General features: G+C 40.5%; 1 protein-coding gene across 1 annotated transcript; it reads left to right on the forward strand.

The window, feature by feature from the left end:
- Positions 1-35: 35 nt before the first annotated feature.
- Positions 36-9,310, forward strand: LOC103780613 (general transcription factor IIH subunit 2; the record flags this gene model as incomplete). Its single annotated transcript, XM_008948301.1, has 12 exons — positions 36-91; positions 177-254; positions 988-1,024; positions 3,020-3,106; positions 3,975-4,025; positions 4,487-4,541; positions 4,917-5,022; positions 6,055-6,145; positions 6,314-6,401; positions 6,990-7,097; positions 8,278-8,341; positions 9,207-9,310. Coding segments are annotated over exons 1-12 (925 nt in total), but the record flags the coding sequence as incomplete, so codon positions are not given.
- Positions 9,311-11,173: the final 1,863 nt, after the last annotated feature.

Raw genomic sequence — 11,173 nt, forward strand, 5'->3', positions numbered from 1 at the left:
GCCCGCCCGCCGCAGCCACGGAGCGCGCCGCGGACATGGACGACGAACCCGAGCGGACTAAGCGCTGGGAAGGAGGCTACGAGAGAACATGGTGGGGGTTCCTCTCCCCTCCCTCCCCGTGGGTGAAGGACGAGGGAAAACCTCCCTCCTGCTCAGTAACGGTCTGTTTTGTGTAGGGAGATTCTGAAGGAGGATGAGTCTGGCTCGCTGAAAGCGACCATCGAGGACATTCTGTTCAAGGCCAAGAGGAAAAGGTACCACGTGTCCGCTGGCCCGCCCGGCTTGGTCAGCTGTGACAGCTTCATCGGTCTGGAAACGGGCCCTCTAGGCTGAGCAAGCGTGTCAGCACACCGGTGTATGCTTGTGCCCTGACCCCTTCAGCGCCCGCGATGCATGCTTATTGCCTGCTGCTGGCCGGTACTGCCAGAAACAAACAAACAAACCCCAAAGCCAACACTCAAGTTTTTTATTTTTTAATTTGTGTGATTAAATCTGTGTGATCTGGGTGTGTGCAGGCTGAATGCCCCAGCTGTATGCTGCCTGTGGAGGTGGGGTCTCCATCTGGTAAAACACAACTGCAGTCTGCACTGCCCAGACAAAGTCCTCCAACATTTTGTTAACATACAAATCACACTTCAAAATCAGTTTTGGTATCGTGGCACTGGATTTCTGTTTAAAAGTGTCCAGAAAAGTGCCAGATAAAATCTAGATTAGTTTTATTTCAGCTTATGTTGAAACATTCAAATCTAGATAAAATTTTACCATTTTATTAAAACAGGTAGTAAGAGATAGTGTTTGTTTGTTTTCTGAGAGGCGTGAAATCTGTTTGTAATTGAATTGTCTGGCTTTTTTCAGTGTAAGTAAGTGTCTGTGGTTTCTTACTCCTTCACATTTGCCAGAGGTCTACTGTTGGGTTGGTTCTGGATTTTCATTTTAGGAACCATTCTTTTCTATTCATCTTACTTAAATCTTTTTGTGTTTTCCTAGACTTCATGAGCAGCATGGACAAGTTAGACTTGGAATGGTACGTTAACATCTTAAGCCTTGTCTGCCCTGAGTCCAAAACTTCTTGGCCAGGGGTGGTACGTCTGATCTGAACTATGCTTCTGCTGACTTGATGTGCGTGAAACCAAAGCTTTTGTTTTTCTACCAGGTGTTTTTGGGGTTTTAAAACTTACTTTGTTCATTGGCGTGGGATGTGAAGCACAAGTATTGAGAGGTGGAAAAGATTCGTAGAAACAGGGAATAATTTTGGTTGGAAGAGACCTTTAATATCACTAAGTATAACCATTAGCCCAGCACTGCCTGGTCACCACTAAGCCATGTTCCTCAGCACCTCATCTTCACACCTTTCAAATCTCTCCAGGGATGGTGACTCCACCACTTCCCTGCACAGTCTGTTCCAGGGTTTGACAACCCTTTCAGTGGAGAAATTTTTTCCTGGTATCCAACCTAAACCTCACTGGTGCAGCTTGAGGCTGTTTCTTCTCATCGTATTCCTTGTTCATGGGAGCAGAGACCAACCCCCACCTGGTTCAAACTTCCTCTCAGGTAGTTGTACAGAGCAAGAAGGTCTCTCCTGAGCCTCCTTTTCTCCAGATTAAACAACCCCAGTTCCTCAGCCACCTCTCACAAGACTTGTTCTCGAGACCCTTCACCAGCTTTGTTGCCCTTCTTTGGACACACTTCAGCACCTCAATACCCTTCCTACAGTGAAGGGCCCAAAAGTGAACCCAGTGTTCAGGGTGTGGCCTCATCAGTGCTGAGTACAGGGGGATGATCCCTGCCCTAGTCCTCCTGGCCACACTGTTTCTGATAAAAGCCAGGATGCCGTTGGCCTTTTTGGCCACCTGGCCACACTGCTAGCTTATGTTCAGGCAACTCTTGACCAGCACCCCCAGGTCCCTTTCTGCCGGGCAGTTTCCAGCTACTCCTCCCCAGGTCTGGAGCTGTGCATGGGGTTACTGTGACCCAAGGGCAGGACCCAGTACTTGGCCTTGCTGCACCTCATCCCATTGGTCTCAGTCCCTGGATCCAGCCTGTCCAGACCCCTATGAAGACCCTCTGTGCCCTCAAGCAGGTCAACACACCTGCCTAATTTGGTATCATCCGCAAACTCACTGTGGGTGCCCTCAATCCCCTCACCCAGATCAATAACAACATTGCAGAGCAGGCCCCGGTACTGAGCCCTGGGGACCCCGCTGGGATTTGGCTCCACTCACCACCACTCTGGGCCTGGACATCCAGCCAGTGGTTTACCCAGCAAAGTGTGCACCCATCCAAGCCACGAGCAGCCAGTTTCTCCAGGGGGATGCTGTGGGAAATGGTGTCAAAGGCTTTACTGAAGTCCACGCAGATGACATCCAGAGCTTTTCCCTCGTGCGCTGAGTCATCTTGTCATAGCAGGAGATCAGATTTGTGAAGCAGGACCTGCCCTGCATAAACCTGTGCTGATGGGGCCTGATCACCTGCTTGTGCTGTATGTGCTGTGTGATATCACTCAAGATGGTCTGCTCCATAACCTTCCACAGCACCGAGGTCAGGCTGACAGGCCTGTAGGTCCCCAGATCCTCCTTCCTGCCCTTGTAGCTGTGTGCCACATTAGCTAACCCCGCACGTTTGCAGCTTGGCACGTTTGTGGTATCAGGTTGTGGTTTGCAGTAGCACTCGGGTCACACTGCCAACTGGATGTGAAGAACAAGCACAGTTTAAATAAGCTGTAAATAACAATGTGACTTCATGCAATGCTGAGCTCTTCAGATGAAGAGGTGAAGGTGCAACCTGTGCATCTTTTGTAGCTTATAGTGAGGGAACAGTGTACATATTTCAAGGTAGCCTTTTTTCTTCAGTTTGAGGGAAAAGTGGGAAAAATGTGTTACTTTTTCACTGCTGTTGATTGCATAGCTGAGTTTTCCCTGCTGGAAGGAGGGAGTAGTTTTTTTCTGGAGTAAAGGGAATACTGAATGTTTTGTTTAAATTCCTGTTTTGTGAGTGATTATCACTTGTGCTGAAACTGCAGATGCGCCACCTGTATGTGGTTATTGATGGATCAAGAACTATGGAGGACCAGGATTTAAAGCCGAACAGACTTACTTGCACTTTGAAGGTATTTCTGCACTTGAAAGTTTTCTCTTATTAATCCACTGTTTCTCTGTAAACCAGTTCCATTTTGCATTGAATGAATGCTTGAATGGCAGTCTCCTGTGACTAGATTGTGTGCCTAGCCCCATCTCTCCTCTTACCCCTACTTTTTTTCCCCTTGTTTCAGTTGCTAGTCTGTAATTTTCCTGGTTTTTGAATAGTAAAATCTGTGTGACATTAGTTTGCCTTGCATGAGTACTTCTTTACATAAAAAAAACATTATAAGGACATATTGTAGAAAGACACATTATGAAAGCTATGTGGAAATCAAGCTTTAATTAGTTTTGCCCATAAAAGCATAACATGCTTTCCTTACACACCTCAATTTTTTTTTACCTACAGTTGGGTTTGGACAAATTCTGGTTTGAGTGAGTGCTGGAGGGGAGTTGAATTGGGTTGGTGCTTTGGACTGTGGAGAACTTAAGCCATGTGTCCTGTGTTGTGTGGTCTCCTTTAACAACACTAAGCATTGGAATCCTGGGTTTTGATGATTTTATACCGATTAGTGCTTTTTGGTGTACCATAAATCCCCATTTAGACCAACAGTAATCTTGTACTTTAACACATGAATTGAATAAAATGAGGGGCAGCTAGTTTCCAAAATTCACATTGCATGGGTGACACAGGAGGAAGGAGAAGAGTGGAAGGGCATGGGGTGAGAGGAGAATGGAAAGGAAGAGCTCATTCCCCTTTTTTTTTTTTTTTTTCCAGCTGTTTCTTTGATTGTTTTGTTTTTTTTTTTTTTAATGATACTGGATGTTTTGCAAGTACCACTTAATGAATGCAGAATAAAACTGTATTTAGTTCCTAATGGTCTTAACCTTTCTTTATAGTTGTTGGAATATTTTGTTGAAGAATACTTTGACCAAAATCCTATTAGTCAGGTATGTATAACCATGCAAGAAACAAGTGAAAACTATTTTAAAAGTTAGATTTCGTTTTAACAGTGTCTCATAAACTGTTCTCAAATGCTGTGTTCCTTCCCATCCCTTCCTTATCAGTCTGATAAAACTCTTTCCATCTGAACTAATGAAAATAAGAAACCATCTGCTCTCTTTTTTATAAACACAGATTCCAACACTGAAGACTCGATTTTATTTTTTTTCAGGCATTTAGGATTTTAGAAGATTTCTTTTTGTACGTTGTGGCAAAAGTACTGGAAATACAGCAATGTATGTTAAATCATGGGTAGCATTGTGCTGCTGTTGTTACACTTACAAGGAAACTTGCATAGTTAAGTAATTCAGATCCATAAAAATGTGTTAGGCAAAATATAGCTAAAATGTTAATCAATTTATTTTTAAACTTGCTAAGAAAAGCTTTGCCTTTTTTTTTCCTTCTCTAGATTGGCTTAATTGTAACCAAGAATAAAAGAGCTGAAAAAATGACAGAACTTTCAGGTAGGGAGGTAGTATTTTTTTTTTAAATTAGAGATGTTCTCATTTGTTGTGTTGATGTTACAAGTTCTACCTGAAAGATGCTGCTGCAAGTGTAGTAGTGTTAACATTGTATTTTTAATTTAAAAGATAAGTTATTGCAAGTTACCTGAAAGTTTCTAACAACTGAGTGCCCACAGAGTAAATGCTGTTCTGTTATTGTATTGGTTTATTGTTTTCTACAATATGATCAAGATGCCAGTTTCTAAGAAGAAATGTGGAGTTACAAGTCACAGTTTGCCAACTGTTGTTGTACAAGTGCATTTCGTTAAATAACAAGTCAAAATAGTTGAAATATTTAAATATGTGTTTTAGGTGAATCGTTTGTTTCACTTACAGGTAACTCAAAAAAGCACATAACTGCTCTGAAGAAAGCAGTGGATATGAACTGCACTGGAGAGCCATCTCTATATAATTCCCTAAATTTGGCCATGCAGACCTTAAAGTTAGTATATACATGGAGGTGGTTGGTTTTTTTTTCCTTTGTTTCCCGTAATTGGTACAAAGCTGATTGTGAGATTTTGGAGGGGCAGGGCCAGTATTTTTTACAAGCATCATGCTGACTTGAGCCTTTAAAAGGCAGATTTTTGTCACTTTACAGTACAAACTGTTAAGAAGTTAAATATGCTAGTAGTGCAGAAAATAATTTTCTAATACAAGATGCTTCTTTTCAGAGGTATACTACATACAGAAAGCACCAATATTTTAAAACTAAATTGATGATATTTTGTTGTGTTTTAATATGTTCTTGAAAGACCTTGCAATTATTTTGCACTAGAGGGCTAAGGTATGAGAGAGGGCAGAGTTAGGGGTTAATAATGATAAGAAAACAGGGGAAAAAACCAGCACTGAATCACAGTAATCTGGTGGGAGTTTTGGCATACTTCAGAAAGATATGTTTTAGGGTAGGACAGATTAAAAAACTTCTTTGCTATGTAAATTTTTGAGGTGTGAAAAATGTTTGTGGAAGACTTTTAAGAATAATCGTAGCTAGAAATACTGATAGATCAAAGCCAGTAGTCAGTTTCATAAGAAATTATTAGAAGGACTAGTTGGAAGAGAGTTTTCCCTTAATAAGTAAAAGACAGTACTTAAAGTAATGGAATTACACCTCTCAGCTGACTAGACATTTTTATTTTAAGAAGTCAGAAACACTTGCTGCAGTGTTGCTAGTTAGAAGGTGAATTTCACCTGTGAGAGTGCAGGTAAGGTGTATGCATAACCTATGCATAAGAGCAAGCAGTCATAGAACAACTACACACACTCAAATACTGTGGTTTGGATACTGGAAAGTTTTTTTGGATACTTTTGGAAAGCGAAAATCTGGTGTTCAGATATGGATCTTGCCCCAGTTCTATAATTTGTCAGGGTCTTCATATCATCTTGTGTTCTGACTTTAGTGTGTTAAGGTCCTTGGAAACTTTACAATACCAACAGCTTAGTGTGCAGAAGTGCACTAACTGTCTGCTTTCTTTAGGCACATGCCGGGACATACAAGCAGAGAGGTTCTGGTAGTCTTCAGCAGCCTGACAACATGTGATCCAGCCAACATCTATGATCTAATTAAGGTACAGGAGTGAAGTCTGACTACTGCATTGAACATCCAAGTGATTAGATGAAAACCAGGCAGTTGCAGTGTCATCACCAATTAATTTTCATTTAAAACTTTGCACCTTTTCACTCTTCTCTCTTCTGCATATCAATTTGAGTATGCTTTTTTTGTTTTCCATATGAAGAGTTTAAAAGCAGTTAAGATCAGAGTATCTGTCATCGGCCTAAGCGCAGAAGTTGAAGTTTGTACAGTACTTGCCCGAGAAACTGGTGGTATGTATCTCAAGTTCAGTAGTTACACTATTGATGCAAGTTTAAAATCAAAATTAAGTCACTCATTTGTCATATGTTCATGAATGCATTTTTATATTTAAGGATTAAATCTTACTCCTTAAGATTTAAGGATTCTATTTTGCTGGCAGGAAATGTAAGGGTTCCCCAAATCTACAAAATGCACAATATTTAGTGAGTTTGTTGTTAGCTGGTAGCTGCATCTCTAAAGACAAGAACTAGACATACTTTAAAACCTAGTGTTCCACACACAAAGCTATGTGTTGTGTAACTTAATTAGTGTAACATGTTAATACCAATTACTACAGTGGTGTAATTCTTCAAATATCATTACTACGGTGTCATTTTGGCAAAAAAGCTATGGGCCTCCATAGGTGGTTAAACATTCTGATGTTACTGATTTTAAAATTTGTCATTTTCAGTAGCATTAACAGGACTGGTTTTTAGGAACAGCATTGGCTAATTTTTATTTTTTTTTTAACTCTAAGTTGTTTTCTGTCATTTGGAGAATATGTTTGTATTCTTATATGCTCATAATTTGAGAGTAAGGCATTTCTTTCTTTGTGGCAGGAACGTACCATGTTATTTTAGATGAAAGTCATTACAAGGAACTGCTGACACATCATGTTAGTCCTCCGCCTGCCAGTCCAAATTCTGAGTGCTCACTTATTCGAATGGGTAGGATATGGTTTTGTTAATGTCCTAGCACAAGATCTGCAACTCTTGTCTTTTTCTTTCTATGCATCTTCTTTGTTAAAGCCATACAGGTTTTAAGAAGAATAATAAAGCCGTGGCACTTTTTAAAAAATTATTTTAACTTCTTTTTTGCTAAGTAGATGCCATTCCTTCAAAGTAGTCAGCTTTTAAATAAAGTTAAGAATTAAAACCAATCAGATGAATGACTCAGCTCCAGCTGGAAGCAAAGTGAAATGATATTCCTTGTACAGAAACTGGTACAAATGTAGTATGTAGAAATGAAGAATGGAAAATTATTTTGTTTCTCATTTTTTCCATGCAAAAGGCAACTATTATAAGCTTAATTAACTGTAAGAACCATCTGTTCAGCCATGTAGTACATGGTTGTTGGGAGCACTGTTCTAGTGTTTCATTAGCAGATGGATTAAGTACCTTTTCCTGATGTATGTCTCAGTAAATTTAAGCCAGAATAATGCAGTTAAAATGCAGTTAAACCCGAATAGGAACTCTTACACCACAAATTGATTTTTCACTTTCATCCACCTGTTTTCACAGATAAGAGCATATGTATGTCTATGTGTAGATATAAATACTGAAGAGATTTACTTGCTACGGGTAAAGCCTGAGCAGCGGTCAGAAAATTGACTGCCCAGTTGACCTGAGCTGTAAACAGTAGTGGTACAAAGAATGGTGTTTGTTGCAGCCTCTGTAATAGTCTCATCTGTCTTATATGGCCCTGGGATACACTTTCCCCTTAATTAGATAAATAAATAAATAAGTACTGAACAATATTTTCTCAATTAGAAGCCGTTGTTCAAGTGAACATTGGTGTAGTGCTCTTTCTCTACTTGCCTACCATTGGACATTGTTTTTAGCTGTTGTTCAAAAATGGGGTTCCAGTGAGCTTCAGTTAATATGAAGTCCATGAGAAGAGTTTTTTTCAGCTGAGGGAAATACAATGAGGGATTTGTTGCTGGATATAAGTAGACACTTTTAGGAAGAATCTGATACCAGATAAGACTGCATTACTTTTCCTCCAATAACAAGAAGGAGATAGGCCTTAACATTTAGACTAGTCTTTAAACTTTTCGACTGAAGTAAGAAGCTGAAATTACTTATGTGTGTGTTTAAAAATGGTAATGTGGGATGTTTTTGTCTTCAGGTTTCCCTCAGCATGCCATGGCTTCTCTATCTGATCAAGACGTAAAGCCATCTTTTAGCATGACGTAAGTAGAGTTGATTAGAATTCAATGAACTAATAAGTCAATAATAATTGGTCAGACTTAGAAAATCTGATTGTCAGTGCAAATATTGCAAAATTACCTGAAGAAAATGAGTTAAGTAACGTCTTGTGACTTCTCAGTAGAAATTTTATTTCCGTTTGCACATCTAATGTGTGGCCATAGATACCTCTGGTAAATATAGTTTTTTAAATATACGTCTAAATTTTTTGAGGGTAGCAAATGGCTTTTAGTTGTGTTGTGCAGTGATTAGAACACAAGTGTGCTGCAAGGTATTGAAGTAATTACTGCCAGTTTTACTTGTATTTCTTAATTTTTTTTATCACTGTGAAGATAATGATGAGGATGAGGGGTGTTATCTGAAAGAAAGTATTTTTTATCTGTTTACTAATGTGACTGTAAAGGGAAGTTTAAAATAGAGGCCTCATTTTATTAATATGCCAGTGCTCTTCTCAGTGAAAGGGACCATAGTTTTCAGGGATGATAGGGAAGTTTGAATCTTCAGAAGGAAACAGTATCTGCTGCCTGAAAGAGTAAGTACTAATGTACTTCTTAAAGTCAGTTCAGAGTACGTGTGTGTCTGTAAGCAGAGATACTAGCTTTCCTAACTTTATTTTTCAAAGATATCCTGTATGTGGGAGAATGGAATCTTTGTTTCTTTGGGAAGATATGATTGCTGATCTCACCCTATCAAGCAAGTGCTTTCTGATGCTTCCATGCACGTGGAACTGTTGCATGGAAGCTACTGAAACTTTTTAAACTATTTGTTGTGAGAACTATGTACTATACTGTGGTTGTGTGTTATTGTGGTGTTATCTCTTAGGTGTTAAATTGTCTCTCTCTACCACAGGCAATTGGATAACAACAGTGAGACAGGTGTTTCAGTGGGTGGATACTTCTGTCCCCAGTGTAGAGCCAAATACTGTGAACTTCCTGTGGAATGCAAAATCTGCGGTGAGTAGCAAGAAAAGGAAGGAGGATGAATTATGAGTTAGTGGTAAAAGAGTTAAGAGATAAAATAATTCAGTTATACTTAAGAATTAAAAGCCAGGTCTTCTGTAGACCCCACATTCCTGCATCCTGGAATATCATCTTTGTACAAGGGACTTTCAGGACTATTCCTCTAAGAATAAAGCAGAATCCTATTCCCTAGTATAATGTTATAAACTAAAATCCCTAGAGCAAAGCTATTCACATATGAATGATTGCAATTTCCTCCAGAATCCTGACTTAACAGACACACCAGTGTTTCAGACTCCCCAGTGCAAGGCCGTGGAGATGGGACGTGCTTTGGAGTAAAAGGACAGAAGCACCCTCCACCTCGGTGAGCCTGTGGATGAGAGCTTTCGAAGTGGAACCCAAGGGCAGGCTGCACAGTGACACAAGACAGGCTGTAGAGATGTAGGTGGAAGCCCTTAAGTCTTGGAAATGTTAATGGACTGTGCAAACAGTGGTGCCTCCCCCACCTCCCCATCTTCATGAGGGCAGTAGGGAGGATTAGCATTTTTTATAGTATTAATATTGTCCTCCTGTTAGCTTCTACAGGCATATGACTAAAATGTGACAGGTGTTATCAAGATGAGTGTATTTGGCAAGAGGGTGAAAAAAATCCTAGGTTTGGGTTAACTTCTCCTAGTTTCATGTCAGGGTTTTAGTATTGGCATGAGCTTCATTTCATCGAGGTAATAGTGTAGCTGAAGAAATCCTGTCTATCAGCAACAGATTCTCCACAGCTGCAGCTGTCAGCAAGGCAAGAGCCTGGAAGTTTACACGGTGTGTGAATGAGGGATGAAGTTTGTGCCAGCCAGCTAACCTGCTGCTATGATGTAACCCCAGCCAGCAGCTCTGTAGCATGCAGCCACTCGCTCACTGCCCCCAGTGGGATGGGGGAGAGAGTCAAAAGGGTAGAAGTGAGAAAACTTGTCAGTTGAGGTAAAGGTGAATGAATAAGTAAAGCAAAAGCCACACACACAAGCCAAGCAAAGTAAGGAATTCCTTCACTATTTCCCATTGTCAGGCACATATTCAGCCATCCCCAGGAAGGCTGGGCTCCGTCACGTGTAACAGTGACTTGGGAAGAGAGACACTATCAGTAGGAATGTCCCCCCACCCTCCTTCCCCAGCATTATATGCTGAGTTGGGGTCTACTGTCCCAGTTGTGTCTCTTCCAGCTTCTTGTGGACACCCAGTCTACTCAATGGTAGGGTGGTGTGAGAAGCAAAAAAGTCTTTGGCACTGTGTAAGCCCTGCTCAGCAGTAATGAAAACATCCCTGTATAATCCAACACTGTTTACAGCACAAATCCATAACAAAGTCTCTTATTAGCTACTGTGAAGAAAACTACCCCTGTCCAGGCCAAAACCAGCAGACCTGTGTTAGCTGAAGGAGGTCTATGGCATGGCTTCAGCAGTATTATTGCAGGGTACAGCAGAGCTTTGTTGCAGGCTGCCCTTTTAACTGGTGATGTGAAACAGCAGAACCATCCTTGCCAAAGAGGAGTTGTGTATTTAGATTTAATCTGAAGACTCTTCGATGGCTGCATTTTGTTTATGGCATGAGGATGAAAATTTTGCTAACTTTACAACTGAGCATTGTCAGTGTTCTTCTAGAGATTGAGTTAAACCTTCTAATTAGAAATTTGGGCAATTTCTTGCTTCTTTATATTTGTGTGTAATTCTGGAAAGGATTACAGATTTGGATTATGGGAGCTAACAAACATATTCCAGCTCATAACTTGAGCTGGAAGGCAGGGGTGGGGATGTGGCCTTAATTCAAGAGGAAATGGTTAATGATCTTCTGCATCACCTAGACATACAC

This window comes from Merops nubicus, unplaced genomic scaffold (genome assembly GCF_000691845.1).
Source record: "Merops nubicus isolate BGI_N331 unplaced genomic scaffold, ASM69184v1 scaffold32999, whole genome shotgun sequence".
NCBI classification, from domain to species: Eukaryota; Metazoa; Chordata; class Aves; order Coraciiformes; family Meropidae; genus Merops; species Merops nubicus.